The sequence below is a fragment of the Triturus cristatus genome, chromosome 2_1 (assembly GCF_964204655.1).
Source record: "Triturus cristatus chromosome 2_1, aTriCri1.1, whole genome shotgun sequence".
NCBI classification, from domain to species: domain Eukaryota; kingdom Metazoa; phylum Chordata; class Amphibia; order Caudata; family Salamandridae; genus Triturus; species Triturus cristatus.
The window spans coordinates 869248550-869267945 of record NC_140581.1 but is presented as its reverse complement, the minus strand read 5'-3'; the positions used below and the strand labels follow the sequence as shown (position 1 = coordinate 869267945).

The window sequence follows — 19396 nt, the reverse complement described above, 5'->3', positions numbered from 1 at the left end:
CGCCCGCATTCAACCTACAACCCTGGACTTGCGGATCCAGGGTGCTCACCCCATCGCTTCCTGTGTCTCCCTTCCTCCAAAGGCTGCACCCTCAAACTCTCAGCAGTCACGTCCGGCTACTGCTGATACTCAAACTGGCAGCGGCCAGGGGTAGATGGAGGGTTCGGCTCCCACTGGGGACTTGAGCTTCAGTTCCAGCTTCTCACCCATCGCGCTAGCACCATAATACTGAAGATCCGAGGGGAAGGGGAGGCCCACGTGCTCACACACAGATGGAAGGGGGGTGTAAGGGGCGTCCCACGTGCTCACACACAGAGGAGGGGCGGTTCATACAGGGGAGGAGGGCCGAGCTCAAACAGACACTAGGGAGGGCCCAGGATCACACTCACTCATTCATGGGGAGCAGGGTGGCCTGCACGCTCTCCTACACTGGGGCAGGGAGACTTCCCTACTCCACACTTCTACTCGCTGTCCTCCTCCTCCTCCCCTATCCGCCTCTCACACTTGGTGGCTCACCGAAGCCATCTTGGAACCGGCGTGAGGCTACAGCACAATGAGCCAGGGACTCGGGCCAAACCAACGGGCTCAGCGGAGCGAGGGGGATCCTGCCGTGCCCATCGTAAAATAAATAAATAATTCCAGCTCGATGTCCTCGAATGGCCCCGTCACAGAAGACGCAGCGCAGGCCATGCAAGGTGGTAACTGTAGGAGTTAAATGAGCGAGGTTCTTTCTCTGCCTCACCCCCCTACTCTTCGGCTGTAGCGCCGTTGGGCGACTCCAGTCCCTCACTGCTGAGGGCAAAAGCAGTGATCTAAAAGGAATGTTCTATACCAGGCAAAACCAACTCCATAAGGGGAGTGTCCTGAACAAACGCCAATGCCATGCAAAACATTCACGAGTTATCTAGCGGGCGGTACAGCCTTATGCCCTTATAACAATACAATGCGACATAGAGCCCATGAGTTTCCGGGCAGAGACTCAGAGGTAAAGCTTTCCTTAAACTGCAGGTCAATTGCAAGCCGTACCAACTTATACACACGGGGGTGTTCCTGTCATTTAAAAACGTGCGCTCCGTGCATTGAAAGCGGAGCACTGGAGACGAGCCAGGGACGCAGACATAAAAGGCGCAACTGAAAAAGTCTACAATCCAGACCATCTTTAAATTTTTCTTTTACAGATCTCTCCACTGCCGGTCTCGGCATTAATGGATTACACAAATTCAGGGACAATTCCTTCCAGCAACTTCCGTCAACACTCCCGGCATGTGGAAGCAGCTGGCTGCAGTCACCCCTGTATCAACGTGCAGAGGCTCCTCGGAGCTCCAACAACCCCAGCCCTACCAGGGCCTTGTAAAAGCCATCTGTCCGTGGGATGGGAGGGAGCAGAGGGGGCCACGCCCCCAGCCCTTGACTGGAGATCACAGATCTCGGCAGAGAGTCTGAGGCCCCGTCCGTCCGTCCGTCAGGGAGGGGTAAAAAAAAAGTGCTTACAGTGTAAAGCCGCAAGCAAAAGATCCAGAGACAGGGCGGTAACAAAAAAGCCTTGTTTTCAATCGGAGGCCAGTGTTTACCATAAATGAGGACGCCAGCCAAATGGAATGATGGGCGGGGCTTCAAGTCCCCCTTCTGAAATCTTCTCGACAATAAGCCTCCCAGAGTGAAGAGCGCATGCACGCTCCAGCGCTAGGTCTGCAAGATCTAACAAGGGAGTGGGTGGAATACTCCACAGGCTCAACTCTCGCAAATGATTCTCCTCATACAGGTTTTTGCAATAAAAAAAGATGGGTGAAGATCCTTTTCTGTAAGGATTTCCCTGCGGGTTTACTGAAAAACATGGATGGACTGACAGGAGGTTCAATAATGTTAAATTTAAATAACACAACATCGCTCTAGTAGTGGGATCAATTTACGTCACATAGCCAAAAATCAAATTTCTTAGCATTACTGAAAAGACTGTTAAAAGAACTTGGCAACTATAATTAGCAGAGCCTGGAACTCAACCATTAATAGAATATGCCTGGAAAACCTGATTATAGCAGAGGAAAAGACTAAGAAACCCTAAACAACCTCATGTCTATTCACACCATTCTGGACCCAAGGAGACCCAAACATTGAGAGACTGAATATACTTTCGGTTTATATGTCCACGAATCAAGCATGAGAGCAGATTTTTTTCCACCCAATCCAAGCTGCATTCTGCCGATTCTGTCTGAGCAATTCTGGAGAGTTGTGTCTGTGATCATTGCCTAGACAGGAGTCTCATGCTCACTGCACCATAGTTCTCAAGCTTGAGTTCCCAATTAGAGGGGGCCTGCCTGGCAGTTTAGACTGGACTGTTGCCATTGGTGAAGAACCAAGAATGATATATGCCATGTAGTTGATTGCAGTCTGAGATGGCAGAAAGGGTAAAGCAAAGACTGGGGTGGATTGCAGCCCAGGTTAATTACCAATGGCTGAAATTAATTCAAGCAATCCGTAAGTCACTTTTTTCCCTCATCGCCTTCTATGGCAAGCCTATAAGGACCTTGACAAGCAAATTGCGTGCTATGCTGAGAAGCTATTCAACAGGGTTGAATGGAATTATATCTATAATTTTTTTTTTTATATATCTTTTTGGGTTTTTCTTTTTTTTTATTTTGTTCCATATTTGTCCATTTTCATATAACACATGACAAAACAGAGATGTCAAAAACATTGTTCCAGCAGTACATTACAATATCTCGACAGTACTATCATAAATCGTCGATAATATAGCAGAACGTTTTTCAATGTGTGATAGCACACCAGTGTGCTACTAATAGGTCGCTTCTTACAACATTTGTGAGATTACCCGTCCTCCGCACCATCTCACAGTGTCCAATCGACGTTGAAGAAAGGAATTGACAAAAGAGGGAAGGGGGAGTCGCCAATATCTTTTGACAGCATTGTTGGTATCCTTGAAGTCATTATGGGAGAACTACCTAAACATTAGCAAATGGTAAAGATAGGCTCATGTGGCCAACGCACTGGGCCGATGAGTGGATGTGTCCCAAAGTAAAAGGAATACGGAGATACTTACACACACCAATAAAGTATACATTATTATAATAACAATATCAAACAACATATTGAAAGAGCTGCCATCAAAAAAATCAATCGGAATAGCCTTTACAGTACTGGGTGTGGGTCTGTGTAGTGTATTAGTCACAGAATGCTAATATACTAGGGTGAAGCTCGGACTCGTGTGGGTGTTGGGGGCTGGTGTCAAGAGGGGCGTGCCGGGACAGAAGGGGGAAGGGGTTTGTTACAGCAGACCTACTGTACAAGGTGACATTCAATGGGGTATGTTCGTCCGCTGCCATCCTCTAGCTCCCCGCCTCCTGAGGCCTGCAGCAGGTGTACTATGTGACTGCTAGTTGGGTGCCTACGCCTTCCCTGGTGGTTCCACAGCTGAATGATGTAAGTATGGTGTCCCAGTGCTGCGCTGTAGGGTATTTGCGGAGCCCCGCCATTTCCTCCCTATGCAATGCTGTGCTCTCCGCCTGCGCCCATATCTTAAGTGAACCCGTCCAACTGATCATCTCTGGGGGGTCTGCCTGCCTCCACCGCTTTGTCATCAAGCGTTTGGCAACTATTAGTCCTAAGTCTCTGAAACGTGAGGTAACTGTTTTTCTTGGACCTAACATAGACCCCTAGAATGCAGATCTCCCATGTGGGCGGCAAGGACGGGTCGGTGCAGGTCGCCAATGCTGCATCAACGTCTCGCCAGTAACGGTGGAAGGAGGCGCAGGACCACAGCATGTGAACCTACATGTGAAGCAGATCTGCGTCGGGCTGCTGACAGCGAGGACATTCAGATGTAGCAATATTAAAATATCTGTTTATTTTGTCAGGAGAAAGATACGCCCTTTGTATTATGCAAGTCTGCATTAGCCTGAATTTAGAGCTTCTTGGTATATAAGTAGCACCAGCTAAGATGGTTGCCCATTCCTTGTCTGTCCAGGGTCAGCCTCTATCATGGAATTATATCTATCATATCAAAAAATTATTTCCAGGGCAACTATTGGCAGTCAGATGACTATAGCAGGAGGCAATAGCTAGGGTCACCTATGGCAGATGTATGTTGGATGTCATTCATGGCAGAAGAGGTACACATTAAGGCTGCCTTCTGTAACTTCCTGTTTTCACCGTAGATTTAGAACCTTTTGCAGTAGCCATCAGAAAATCAAAACGTGTGAAATCATGCAATTTCCAGGCACGGGAGATCAAACTACTATATTCTATTAAACCTCCTGAAATTGTGAGAATGTACTGAATCTCTGATGTCTCTGGTGTCTAAATTGTCAGCCGTGGCAGGGTACAAGATAAATTGGTCGAAACGTGAAGTCCTACCTTTGTCTTTACACACCATCAAAATCTATAACACAATATCCAATCAAATGGGTTCACAAAAAAATTGAAATATGGGGCAACGCTCAATATCAGATTATAAAACAAGGTATACAACAATTTAACCACTGTGTTTGCCAAAACTTTGGCAAACTTCACCAAATGGAAACTACTAAAACTCTCCTTGGGGGCAATAGTGCAATATGTCAGACTGACAATCTGATAAAATATTTTGTGCGAGACTACTCATAACCTTGACTACAAATGTTTTAAGTATATAGATACATCAATTTGTGGTTATATTGCAAGGCACATCATATGTCACAAACAGTTTACTACTCGCATCGTCCTGCTAAGGATGCGAAATAGGGGTCAATATAGTTACAATGCAAGATTTCAGGAATGGTATCTTATATCCCAAATGCAATCTTCACAAGAGACTGATAAACCAATTCTGCACGCCATGTCATGACATCCCATGCATAAAACAAAAATTTATCTTTTGAAAATGCCTAATTTGGCACAACTCTTAGTTCTACTGTTATGTACCCCAATCTACCCCAATCTAGACCTAAGTAGATACACGATCTTTTACCTACATTTGCTCTACCTTGCTCTGCGTAACGGTTCTAGCACTGACCTTTTACACAGTTATGTGCTGAATAAATGTCGATCAGTTTCCTGGAAATTAGCCTCATTTATAATGCATGAGAATTCTTAGAAAAGTCCCTGCACATGATGTACATAACAGCATGTACATAATCTGTGTAAAATAAATGGGCATCATCATCCTAGGGTGAAAGAATGCTGTGCATAATTGCAGGTATTGTTCTAGACACATTTGCTTAATCGTACTCACAACAAACAGATTGTGTAAGGAGCCACAAGCCTAGCTTTATGTATTAAAAGAACCATACCGACACTAGATAGGCAGAGGAGATACTTCACACTGACACTAGACGCTGAGGTCCCGGCCGCAGAAGCTACAACATGCAGTAGTCGTAAATCCCTTGCAGGGTGTCCAACTTGAGACCAAGATGCGGTCCTTTGTTCACTCCCATCAGGTAATGTGGTTGGCTCTTTCCTAGGGGATTCCTGGCTTTAGACCCACATACATGCTAACTACACTTAGGTAGGGTTTGCATCGTAGGAGTACGCTTGATTACAGTCATGTATCTATATGCCTGCATATAATCACTGTTTTAGCACCATGGTAGAATTCTACCTTTTATTTACTCTGTTGGTGATTGTAATCTTATACATCTGTTTCTGTCTAATGGTTGTCGCAGCACACATGTTTTATACTAGAATAACGCTGGTTCAATAAATACTTATTGAAAACAATCCCATCGTTTACTCCGTGTATCTCTCTGAGACTAAGTGAGTACGATTGACTGAGGGAAAAATACTGCCCTGTTTCCACGATCCCTGCAGGATCAAGGGTTGTCATGTTCAATAGTTGCCAGAAACTATTCGCTCCTTGGTAAGGTTAGGGGGCTTAGAGTGGCACTGTGCGCTAGCTGGTCTAAAGGCTAACATATCCTTTGGGGGTGTATGGAATCAGTCTGGACACCAATCCCTTAGTTTATGTTGTCTAAACATGCAGATCCTATGTATTTTTAGGAACTGCACGAGATGGCACTGCCAACGTTGGTTTGGTTCTTATATAACGCTCAAATCTGAGTAGCTCAGTTGTGCTTTCTCAGAGACCCCTACTCACATTTAACCGGAGACGTCTGGAGTGGGAAGATAAAATCTGCCGCAGCTGAGTAGGTATATCCTAAGTATTGGCTGAGGGTTTGCTCAAGCTTGAAGTATTGTTCTTTTTTTCTCAATACTTCCTCTCATAATGTCCAACAAAGAAGACGCTGGTACGAGTGGACCTAGTACAGAGGAAGCTGAGCAGGAAGGTGCTCTTCACATTTCAGAAAATTGCAGACATGCACTTACTATGAAATTAGTAGATTATGGCCTCTCATCAATAGGTGGGATGGCTACATTCGTGATTGAGGCACAAGAGGCATTCAGGACAGAGGTATTCTATTCTTGAATTAAATTCCCACCTGCAGATGCCGGCACACATTTGTTTCATACTTACATTCCAGATGAGACACCAGAAGAATACTCTCCATACGAGGACATAGACGTCCCATTAACTTACCAAGAGCATATTAATTGGTTTAACGTTGCCCTAAAACCCACCACAGAAAATGTGAGACTCGGTCTGCTAAGCAGAAAAGTAGTGACCTGGCCGGTCTCAGCTGCTTACACAGGGGGTTCCACATAGAGTTCTACAGGTGCCCGGTTCAGGAGTTTTGCCCGCCCCCTCTCGTCCATACCGAATCCCGACCCGCACTGGTAGACAATGTAGTGGCGGATCTCCTGCGTAAAGGGGCGATATCCCACGCCTACCTCCACCCAAGGGGCTTCCTAAGCAACGTTTTTTTGGTGGACAAGACCGACAGGGGCCAGCACCCAGTCTTAAATCTAAGGGAGTTCAACCGCTGATTGGTTTACCGCCATTTCAAAATGGAGGGAATCCACCTGCTGCACGGTCTTTGAAGCAGCCTGGGTAGAGGGCACGAACAAGCACTACAGATCAGCCTGGTCCAGGTGGGTGGGTTGGTGCCTTAGGAAAGTTCAGGATCTCGTGGGGTGCAAAGTGGTCTACATTCTAAACTCCTGGCTTCAGAAGGTTTAGCATACTGTACTATCAACTCGCACAGGTCTGCGATTTCGGCAGGCCATGCCCCTGTTACAGGGGACGCGGTGGGCGAACATCCGTTTGCCTACAAGCTCATGAGAGGAATTTGTTTGTCGCTTCCACCTCAACCCAGATACTCTAAGTTGTGGGATGTGAACAAAGTATTATCCCTCTTTAAGTCATGGAAATCGAACAAATACCTGTCAAGGAAGGAGTTATCAGCAAAACTTGCCATGCTCTTGTACCTGGTCTCCTATAGGAGAGAGTCTGATGTGAGGGCTTTGGACGTCTCTAGTCGGGTCTTTACCCCCCTAAGGAGTCTCCTTCCATATTTCTAGGCACACAAAGTCGGGGTCCAGGACAATTTCACATTCTGCCTTGAAAACATCCAAAGATGTGCGTAGTGTGCTGTCTGAAGGCTTACAAGACTATGGCAGATGAGTATTGTCCCCACAGGGAGAATCAGTTACTGATTTCTCTCAGGAAACCTTTCAAAGCGGTCTCTTCCCCCACCATAGCTAGATGGATCAGATGGGCCATACAGGAGGCAGGCATTGACATTTCGCACTTTGGAGCCCACTCAGTCAGAGGGGCAATGTCTCCAAGGCTTTTTCACACAGGCCCGCCTCAAGGATATAATTCATGCCCCGGAGTGGTCATCAGATTCAATGTTCAAAAGATTCTGTTTCAAACCAGTCGTGGACATGGCCTCCCTGGTGGTTGACAAGCTTTGAACGAGCATAATCCCCGCCTCTGGTCCTGCCATAGAATGAAAAATGTCCTGGTAGACATGAAGGAAAGACAAAGGCGAGGATTATTCGCGCCCAGAGTTTTCCTGAGGTTATCAGTCACCTTCCCACCCAGTCTAAGAGGGACAGGTGATTGGGGGTGTGCCAGATCGGTGTATGGTACAAGTATGACCCTAAGTTTTGCTTACACTACTGTACTGACCAATGTTAGAGTTGCTGATGTAGCACTGTGTAGGAGAATCCTAATACTGTTGTGCTTTGTTTTCCATGATTGTTGTACTAAGAGAATCCAGGGTATACAAGTTCGGGTTCATCTCGGTTTCCTTTGGCTTCTTGAACGCTCAGAACCTGCTAAAATGGATAAGAGGAATTCAGTGACAGGCAGAATGTCACAGTCAAGAAAGAGGACTTTTCCCAGAAGCCTCTTGCCTTTGAGGATGCTCAGGACTGCTGATTGGTTCACCTGTGTTGACCTTTCCCTAGGATCCATGGGAAAGATCATTTCTTTCTGTTAAAGTTGAACACAGCTGGATATGGAAAATAAAGAAAGTAGACCATATTCCTCTCCTCTGTGTCCTTAATAGAATTGCAACTTTCCTTCATGTCTACGAAGAAATTTTTCATTTCATGATAATCACATCTGAGACCACCTGCAAATAATTCGGTTTAGAATGCACACTGCACAACAATCTCTCTAGTATGTGGTGTAGAAGAACATAATATGCGGGCATAAGTAACATAGCCACGCCCTAACAAGGGAACTTATAACTAGGAGACCAGGGCCGGACTGCGAACCAAAACCAGCCCTGGCAAAGATCTCGGCCGCCCTCACCCCCGGGAGTTGGGGGTGCCGCCGAGCTCTTTGCCCGGGCCGGTTTTCGGCCGATTTTGTTACAGGGCCGATTTTGCAGTTATACTGCAAAAACGGCCCTGTAACAAAAACAGCCCCCACCCGTGCGGCCCACCGGGGGATTGTCCGGTCCCTGCTATGACCAGTCCGGCCCTGTAGGAGACTTACAACCAGTCCATAGTAGTACTTTTGAATGCTTCCCAGTGCAAGATACAGAACCCACTAATAAAGCATACCACATTGGGTAGGTAAATGTTCATCATCCTATGAGAGTATGTAAATGTAGCATAATTTCATAAGACGTCTAGTTGTTTCTTCCTGGAGTTTTAGACTTCTTGTTTTTTATGGAAATCGTACAACAGTCTTTAACTCCCCTCACTCACTCACTCACTCTTTAGTGTTTTAGCTATAAGTGTTGTACCTGTCCAGTATGTGTTGGTAAGCTATTACTTGTGCTAAGGACTGCTGCGCTGCTGCTAAACTCGTTGTACATTTATTGTGCCATGAAACTCTGAATAAAACTTTCTATTACGCACAAGAAAAATTGATTCACACAGCCAATGCTTGTTTTAATACATGAAGTTAGTGAATTCTCACTTAATGTTCACGCAGAGTTTACATTTCATGGCTCAGAAAATCATTAAAATGTTACTAGACGAGCAGGTCAAGAAACTTGAAAAATCTACTCAACCTAACTAATTTACTGAACCTCTGTCTCTGAAAGCGAGCAAATGTGACAAGATTTAAAGGCATCTTTATTGCTCATTCACTTTGAGAGCAATAAATATGCCTTTAAATGTTGTTATCTTGCTACATTTGCTACGCTTTCAGAGACAGACATCAAAAGTCAGTTTGTCTTTCTACTCGTCACAAAGGGCGAGTTGGCCCTAAAAATAGCTCCTCCCGATTAAATCAGGCTCGCCATAGAGAGGGTGTGTGTGGATTTTTTTTAGCTCTGCATTTGGATTTACGCATGAGACAAGCAATATTTTTTTTTTAATGGAGTAGTCAATTTTGTAAAACTTGACACCACTGATGGCTTTGCAAATTTTAAAACATAGCTGACAAGTTGGCAATTCTGGCATTTAGCCAACAGAGCACTGAATGCTGTTCGAGTCCTGTTGAAAGCAAACCTACAAGCCCCACAATGCAACATGCAACTGGTTGGGGGGGAAGCAGATGGTGGTATTACATGTACAACCAAAGCACAGAGTTGTGAAATTCAAGATGAAGTTTAGTTCCTGGCTTTCAGATTTTTTTTCTTGCGGGAAATCACAGGTTAAACAACTCAGTGGGCACCAATAGCCTTTCAGACGCAAATGCCAGCCAGATTAACATTAACACTCCTCATTTACCTCAAGAAAGTGAGCAGAAGCAGTTAGACATGAAACATGCAGAAAGAAAAAATAATGTCCTGTCACTGATATTCCCAAAGACATCCTCAGCTTACAACTTGGTGCAAATTTGATTGTGCGCTTGTTATACTACTGTGAAGCTCTCTGTGCTGAAGAAGTGCAGCACATGCTGCAGGTGCTGCCCGATGAGGGCCGATTAAAATATGTATCTCTGGAATGGGGCCCGCTACAAAAAATACTTAAACAACAATTTTTATTAGTTATTACAATTCCAGTTCAATTGTGAAGTTGGATTTTTAATATATTAAGGAAAAGTAATTTTAGAAAGTTACCGTCTCCCTGTCCGATGTGGTTGGAGACTAATTTGCATTGGCTCTTCAGCTTCTTCAAGCCAGTAATTAGCTTTGAATAGGTGTGAATACCCTGCCAAGAGCAAACATAAGGCTGATTTAAATGAGTAGAGATGATTGCCCCGAACTCCCCAGAATAGAAAGGGTGGGGTCTGTGGCAGGGCTCGAAAAATCATTTAAATTTTACTAGACCTGCAGGTCTAGTAACCTACAAAATCAACTCGACCTAACTGAAATGCACTCGACCTTTGTCTGAAAGCCGAGCAAATGTGACAAGTTAACAAGTTTTAAAGGCATTTTTATAGCTAATTTACTTTGCCTTAGATGCCTTTAAATCTTACTATTTTGTCACATTTCCTCTGCTTTCAGAGACAGAGGTCAAAAGTCAGTTTATTTTCCTACTCGCCAGAAAGGGTGAGTAGGACCTAGAAATAGCTAGCCCTAATTAAATCTGCCTCGCAAATGTGGGTATCCTTTTTGACACTATTCCTGCTTGACAGGTCTGCTGAATTTACATATAAACCTTGCAGCACACTTGAAAGGAAACAGAACAGGATACCAAGACAATTCTTGTGGATCCACCATCTGGTTGTTGAAGGACTGTGTTTGTCCTACCAGACTTTTGCCTCTGGGTTTACTGATGCTAGTGACTGCCTCAAACTGAATTTTAGTGTTAGATGTGGGAGGACACTAGATTACTATTTTGCACTCCACATACACACACACTTAGCACTCAGAGTCCAGGTTAAGTGTGGCTGAAGATTTCGCCCTCTTGAAAATGCCCAAAGGGGGTAGACCTGGCCCCTGTTACTTTTGCCCCACTGGTTAGGACGTGTCCAGGAGTGATTCTCACCATTAACTAGTTCAAGGGATAAATGTGGCACCTCCAGGTACTCATTTAAAAACACTTCTCGGAAGATCAGAAGAGGACTGGACCTGCTGTCAGTGACTTGTGAGAAGTCCTGAAGAATGGACCTGTTATTTCTTGTACCCAGGGCAAAGATGTGGATTCTGCGGGTCATAAGGTTGACCTCCTGAGCAAGATACAGATTGCTACAGAGCAAAGTGGAGTGGACTGGTGCATCAGTATAGTGGTGCAGGATAGAGTAGCGGTGTAGAGCGCAGTGGTGTCGAATAGAGTGGCGCAGCATTGATTGCAGTGGTGTAGAGAGGCGCAGATTGTAGTAGTGTGGCACTAAGTGCAGTGGCACAGAGTGCCGTGGCATTGAGTAGATTGTTTCAGAGTAGAGTGGAGTAAAGTGGTGCAGGGTAGAGTGAAGTGGAGTGGTATATAACAGTGGCCTAGAGCGCAGTGGTGCATAGTAGCATGGGGTAGAGTGCACTGGCATAGAGTAGAGTGGTGCAGAAGAGAGTAGACCAGCATAGAGTGCAGTGGTGCACTGTAGATTAGAGTGAGATAGAGTACATTGCTGTAGAGTGCAGTGGTATAGATAAAATGGCGTAGAGTGGCACAGAGTTCAGAGGCAGAGTGTTCAGGGGCAGAGTGCAATGCTGCAGAGCAGTGTCGTAGAGTGCAGTGCTGTAAAGTAGAGTTGCGTACAATGCATTGGTGTAGAGTGCAGTGGCGTGCAGAGTAAAGTGGAGTATAGTGCAATGGCACAGAAAAGAGTATAGTGGAGTACAGTGCAGTGTAGATTAGCATAGAGTGCAGTGGCGTAGTGTATTGGTTTTGAGTAAAGTGGTGTAGAATGCATTGACAGAGTGCAATGGCTTAGAGTGCAGTGGTGTGGAGTGGCGTAGAGTGCAATAGAGTGGCTTAGTCTGCAGTGAGTAGAAAGTTCCAGAGTACAGTGAAGTGGCATAGAGTGCAATCGTATACAGTAGAATGTTGTAGGGTGCAGAGTGGATTGGTGTACAATTAAGTGGTGTAGAGTGGCATAAAGCAGAGTGGCAGAAAGTGCACTGTTGCAGAGTATACTGTTGTAGAGTGCAATTGTGTAGAGTAGAGTGGCATAGAGTGCAGTGGGGCAGAGTATAATTGCGTAGATTGCAGTGACCCAGAGTAGAGTGGCATAGAGTAAAATAGAGTGGCATAGAGTGCAGTGACGCAGAGTAGAACACAGTGGAGTAGAGGGTACTAGCAGAGTGGTTTGGTGCAGAATAGTTGGACATAGAGTGTATTGGTTTTTAGAAAAGTGGTGTAGAGTGCACTGGCATAGAATGCAGTGTTGCACAGGAGGGTGACACAGAATGGAGTGGCAAGGAGTGGTGTAGAGTGCAGGGGCGAAAAGTGCAGTGATGCTTAGTAGTGTGGGGTAGAGTGCATTTCAATAGAGTGGAGTGCTGTAGAGAGGAGTAGAGCGGAGTGGTGAGGGGAGGAGTGCAGTGACGCAGTGTAGCGTGGAGTAGTGTTAAGTGGTGCAGAGTAGAGTGCAGTGGAGTGGTGCAGACTGGGGTAACGTGGAGTATGCATGGTATAGCAGCGTATGGCCATTACAGACAACACATCTTCAATTGAAATTGCCATTACATTTGAACTCACATACAGTTTTACTGATAAAAGTATACAGCACACAAACAATGTGTGGAAAAGTATTGACCTAATATATTGATTTGATCGTCAGCACAGTTAATTTATAGACATTTAAATTCTGTTGATAAAATGGTGTAGAGTGGCACAGAGTTCAGAGTGTTCGGGGGCAGAGTGCAATGCTGCAGAGCAGTGTCGTAGAGTGCAGTGCTGTAAAGTAGAGTTGCGTACAATGCATTGGTGTAGAGTGCAGTGGCGTGCAGAGTAAAGTGGAGTATAGTGCAATGGCACAGAAAAGAGTATAGTGGAGTACAGTGCAGTGTAGATTAGCATAGAGTGCAGTGGCGTAGAATGCATTGACAGAGTCCAATGGCTTAGAGTGCAGTGGTGTGGAGTGGCGTAGAGTGCAATAGAGTGGCTTAGTCTGCAGTGAGTAGAAAGTTCCAGAGTACAGTTAAGTGGCATAGAGTGCAATTGTATACAGTAGAGTGTTGTAGGGTGCAGAGTGGATTGGTGTACAATTAAGTGGTGTAGAGTGGCATAAAGCGCAGTGGCAGAAAGTGCACAGTTGCAGAGTATACTGTTGTAGAGTGCAATTGTGTAGAGTAGAGTGGCATAGAGTGCAGTGGGGCAGAGTATAATTGCGTAGAGTGCAGTGGCCCAGAGTAGAGTGGCATAGAGTAAAATAGAGTGGCATAGAGGGCAGTGACGCAGAGTAGAACACAGTGGAGTAGAGAGTACTAGCAGAGTGGTTTGGTGCAGAGTAGTTTGGCTTAGAGGGTAATGGTTTTTAGAAAAGTGGTGTAGAGTGCACTGGCATAGAATGCAGTGTTGCACAGTAGGGTGACACAGAATGGAGTGGCAAGGAGTGGTGTAGAGTGCAGGGGCGAAAAGTGCAGTGATGCATAGAAGTGTGGGGTAGAGTGCATTTCAATAGAGTGGAGTGCTGTAGAGTAGAGAGGAGTAGAGCGGAGTGGTGGGGGAGGAGTGCAGTGACGCAGTGTAGCGCGGAGTAGTGTTAAGTGGTGCAGAGTAGAGTGCAGTGGAGTGGTGCAGACTGGGGTAACGTGGAGTATGCATGGTATAGCAGCGTATGGCCATTACAGACAACACATCTTCAATTGAAATTGCCATTACATTTGAACTCACATACAGTTTTACTGATAAAAGTATACAGCACACAAACAATGTGTGGAAATGTATTGACCTAATGTATTGATTTGATCATCAGCACAGTTAATTTATAGACATTTAAATTTTGTTGTGTGGTAGAAAAAAATAACACCTGTACATCCTTCCTCAAGGGGACCCACACTAGCAAACATGACTGTCACATAAACCCTCTCACTATGAAGTCAGGGAAAGAAAATTAAACACCAAGCTCCCTGGAAGACACAGTCTGACATTTGAACTCTGTATTTGAATACACAGCAAAGGTGACAAGATAAGAACAAGATTTAAAGGCCTGTGCACAGAAAGCGAGTTTGTGGAAGAATACAATAAACAAGGTTTGGGCAACGGGAGGGACGCACTCGAGCTGGACAGCCTAAAGCATATAAAGCCTGCAAATAGAAAGCCAGAAAATGTGAGTTACAAACCACAAAGTGAATGGTAAGCAACGGTGGAATGCATTCCTAGGTCGACTTTCTGAATGTTCCCAAGATGTCTTTAGCAAATCGGACAGCTGTGCTGCCTGGAAGGCTACGACCTTAAACCGAAAATAACTGTTCAGATTCAAGCTGCTCATGGTAAAATGAAGTAATGTGTCATATTTGACTGACAAGGAACCTCCTGTCAGAACCCTCATAACGTGAAAGTTCAATGAGACGGCGCCATACACCAACCGTTGACCAATAACTGTGGCACCTCCAAATCCTTTTGTGCCCGATTTCCTAGCCATCAAAACCAACACACCTTCTAGAAATATTAAGAAATGTGTTTATTATGAAAGTTAAGAAGGAGGGACTCTAAGGGGTACACTGTACCAATACTTCCTGCGCCACACAGTACCTTCTTGCTACCATTCCAGTTATTGTTTTGTTGCTGATGATTTTCTATCTTCATCTTAACTTTCGTTTCTGGCAGCTGCGTTCACAATCTTTACTCACACTGGCATGCTCAAAAGCAGAATGGCTGCAGGATTGTAAGTCTCATTCGAAGGCCTCAAGGAAAAGGCACGGAAGGACATGGTCAGTTGGGATATACCAAAGCCGGCCTCACCTTGCATTAGAGTATGTTAATTTGAACTTAGAGGTGTGCAGCTTCTCTCCAGGTTTTGTACACACAAAGTAGCAGCCAAGTCCGACCCTGGACCTGTTAAGTGTGTACTTCTTGGACAGTGCTAGAGGAACATCTTTTGACTCTAGTACTGCAGCCCTCACGCATTTGACTTGGTAGACCTGGGTCTGAAAATGTGTTTAATCATGTGCAATGCCGCGGAGAGCCAGAACCTATGCCCTTACAAACCAACACACAAAGGCAGACACACACTTGCACACATAACGTGCTACTCTATGCGGAGTACCAAAACTCAGTTTAGTCCCCCTCAGCGCATCTCTGAATGCTGCAACTAGACTCATCACTGGCTCCAAGAAAACTCCCTACCTGTGGAAACAAGATTGATTCCTTCAACATTTGCCTTCAAAAAGGAAGTGAAAGCTCTATTGATGAACACGGCGCTAAACTAGAAGCGTTTCTCCTTTTGTCTTCTTTCTTGTTCAGCCGATTAATCTGCTACCTGGTATATGATATGGCCTCAGTGTCGCCAGCTAATATGTCATTGTGTACCCGATGTATATTTATCTACTTTTCTCTCACAGCTATCTACCTACGTTTTCCACAACCGTACGTAAAGCGCTCTGATACCCGCTTGGGTCATGTTCGCGCTGTACAAAACTTGAAATAAATAAATAAATAAATAAATAAATAAAGTTGTTGGGACGAAGGAACTGACAAGTAAAGGGGGATGTATGGTTTCAGGTTCACTTGATCTGCATAGCCTTTGCTGACAAAATAACATTTGGGGTTATTTCCCATGGTTTCACTTCAATCCAGGTCTCTCTGTGCACATTCTCTGTCAGAGTGCAGATAACGTGTCACTTACGAAACGCAAGCCAGATCAGAATAGCTCAAATTGTCAAAATTCTGCTACGAGTAGATAAGGTTTCACACCGTAGGAGCCAAGAAAGACTTTATGCCAAACCACTGGTCATCTATCATTGCCAGAACTCTCCCCTGAATCGAACGTAATGATATTACTTTCATACTTGGAGCACTTCGTGAACTAAGTTAAGGTTTAGTCATTGATAATTCAAATAAACGTATCGAGAGTGCTGAGCAGGTATCTTAGAGTCGTTTGGCTTGATATCAGTAAACAAAAAACTTGTCTATGCACCGGTAATCATTAGTAAATAATTGGGTTCAGTACATTACATTTATTTCCCAAGCATGTTAAAAGCACTAGCAATAGGCAGGATTGTAGCTGCATGTCCAGATATATCAGTGGCAGGGCTTCACATTAAAGGTTTTGGGGAGCGGGAGGGGATATAATAGAGAACCAGACCTGCCAGACGTGGAACACATTTAGTGCCACCCACTACCGGATAATAGGGCATAAGGAGAATAAAGCGTTTGGGGTTAAAAGGTCAAAAACATAGGTAGCTCGGTCTATACATGCCAGCATTTAGGAGCTTGCAAAATAGAAATGGCGTGGCAGAACGACGTACGCATGTATGTACCCTATAACATACGATGCCATGGAGATTAATACAGGTATGGTTCAAAAGAGGCCAAAATTGAAAACACTTTAGGCAAAAAATCCAGGGCTCCATCCTTTATAAGTGGAGAACTTGCAGAACGGTTCTGCTTTTGAGCAACCACTAATCACCCTATGCTTAAGTGACATATCTCCGTTTCACTGGCCAGCCGGGGACAGACGGGCGCACGCTGCAAAATGTAAGTTAAGATAACCAACTTTAGCTGTGTTTTAAAAACAATTTTGGGTTAAGTTGGACGTCGTCTAATATTCCAGCTCAATACTGAAATCAATTAACAAAATAAAAAGTGCAAGTAACAGAAAGATTGCACAGTAAAAATATCCTAAAATGTTAAGAAAGGACATAAGCATGCGGTAGTGCATTTATTTCTACGAGACACCCCTTACCTAGAAATCCATCTCTTTTTGATAACATGGAATAGCTAGAACTACCATGGGCTCTTTTTTTAATATATTGAGCGTGTACATCTTTAAAGTAACTGTCAAGTTGCCTATATTAACTCCGCACAGACTACCTGTAGAGATAAAACTGAGCGTGTTGGGTATTTGATGGGGTCATTCTGCAATGTGGGATGGGGTCGTAACTCTCAATAGGAGAGGTCTTGGGACCCTAGGAGGTGTGTTGGGTGGGGGCAGCACACAACGGGATGGGTGATGATGGCGCAGAAGTTAAGTCTACGTACACTACCCTTCCCTTACACCAAATGACTCACAGAAAGTTCTCCATGCGGATCCTCATGATAGATCCCTCCACAAAACCCAGGGCGCGTGCGGGGTTCTTGCCCAATACGATGGTTTCTTGACCACTGGATGTTCTCTTATCCCGGCTTTTGCCACTACTAGTGCTGGGCGCCGGGTCCGGCAGTGGCACCTCCTTAGTATGAGAAGCCAGTCGCTTTGCTGGGGTTGCCATCTTCGCGTTGTCTGTCCCTGGCGCGCCCGGTGAACCCGATTACCGGGACAGAACAAGTATTGCCGAGCAGCAGCCCGACAAGATCTGTGAGGGGGCGGGAACCAGCAATAACTTTCGGTTTCAATAGTTCAGGTTCACAAAACAGGAAGTATACCCATTCGTAACTCCCGCCGTCGCTCTAGCAGCTGGCTGTGCGTTGCAAGCCTCGTTCAAGATTTCACTGGCGAGTATTGAAATTGAGAGCTACAATGGAGAATCTCAGTTTAATAGGAAATAGTCGGCCATATTGAGTGAGTATACGACACCTTTCCCAGATTAAAATACCGACAATCTATTCACGTTTTAATATTCTACGACGGTCCAGACCTCATTCTTAAGTAGAACTATATATGAAATCTTCTGTATTCATTTTGAACATGCCCTTTCTGTCTTTATTCACTTTAACTATCAGTCAGGGATCATTAGCACAGCAGTAGACCATATAAGTGTTTAACATTTACAGTTTAATAATACATGGAAACATTATAACAGGGGAAAGTGGGAGATTTAAAAACAATAATCTGGAGAATGTATTTCTCCCGTTGACTTCTATTGAAGCAGAGGCAATTTCAGCTGGAAGGCAGCCAAAATAAAGCCATGTTTGCCAGGGCACAAGTCCTAAAACAAGCAATGAAAATGCAATAGGTCTCGCCTTTAATTAAGTGAAAGCCATTTGATTTGCTAATGGTATTGTATAGCAAAGCAAATGGCTTGAACTTAATGAAAGGCCAGACCTATTGCATTTTTAATGCTTTTTAATTATAGTTCTCTCCACCCACCCTGGGGTGGGCCAGGGTTTGGGGATGTAGCGCTGTAAAGGTATGGTTTCATTCTTTATTTATGTCATGTTGTGCTTTGGTATTTCTTTCATGTTTATTCCTCTGTCATGCTGTGTATTCCATACTCGTGCAGACGCTGCTCGTGAGTGTACCTTCAAACATGTTTATGTTTGAGGTTGCATCTCTCGTGCCGTGTCTGCTCAGTAAGGGCACTACAGTTACTTGGCATTCGACAGTTGTACTTTGACAAGAGCAGCAGTACTCCCGTGTTTAGCAGGACTTGTAATAAACGACTTACTGGATTGAATCCGCTTCCTGTTTTCTTCGTTCAACTTAAATTGGATATAATCACCACTTTACATTTGGCGACGGGATGGTCCGGTTTTTCACCAAAAGACAACTTTAAAAGGCTGCGGGCTACGCGCTCGTAACAAATGAAGTTGTCCTACCTTGTATTGCCGCTTTCATTGTTGCGCCTTGGATTTGGGAATTCAAACAGGCTTTCTTCGAAGAAAAAACGACCCGTTGTTCAGTTTTTACTGAATTAAGAGCACTTTGGTTGATCCCTGCAACGCAACACATACGGATTGAAGGCTTAAAAAAAAATAACGTGATGACGACATCACGAAGAACGGAGAAATGATCCAAAACATATTGACGCTGATCGTCAAAGGAAAAGCTTCACATCAGTTTCATCTCTGACTGTTAAAACAGAGGCTTCGCTTCCGTGCACCTGTATTTCCTACATCATCGCGTTTCACGCAGCGGTGGTGTCTGTTTCAATAAAAAAAAAAAAAAAAAGAGAGGCCTCATAAACGGATGCTAACTCGTTCTGGTTGAGAAATAAAGAGTTAGCAGATTTTTCAACCGACACTTACTGCAAACAAGGAAATCAGACTTTCTTCATTATAAAAAGCACCTGACATGGTATGTACTTCATTTAAAGTTTAATCTCAAAAAAGGGAAATAACATTTTAACAAAAATAAGGAATTTAAAAGAAGGAATTATTTATTCAACTGATT

At 44.5% G+C, this 19396-nt stretch overlaps 1 protein-coding gene across 1 annotated transcript in view; it reads right to left on the bottom strand.

Annotated features, from left to right (window-relative positions):
* SMC5 (structural maintenance of chromosomes 5) overlaps positions 1-17769 on the bottom strand; it is a 680994-nt gene extending 663225 nt beyond the window's left edge. Inside the window, exon 1 of the mRNA XM_085633014.1 lies at positions 17356-17769. Coding sequence (XP_085489140.1) covers positions 17356-17555 — 200 coding nt within the window. The 5' untranslated portion in view covers positions 17556-17769. The remainder of the gene's footprint in view (positions 1-17355) is intronic.
* Between the last annotated feature and the right edge of the window lie 1627 nt (positions 17770-19396).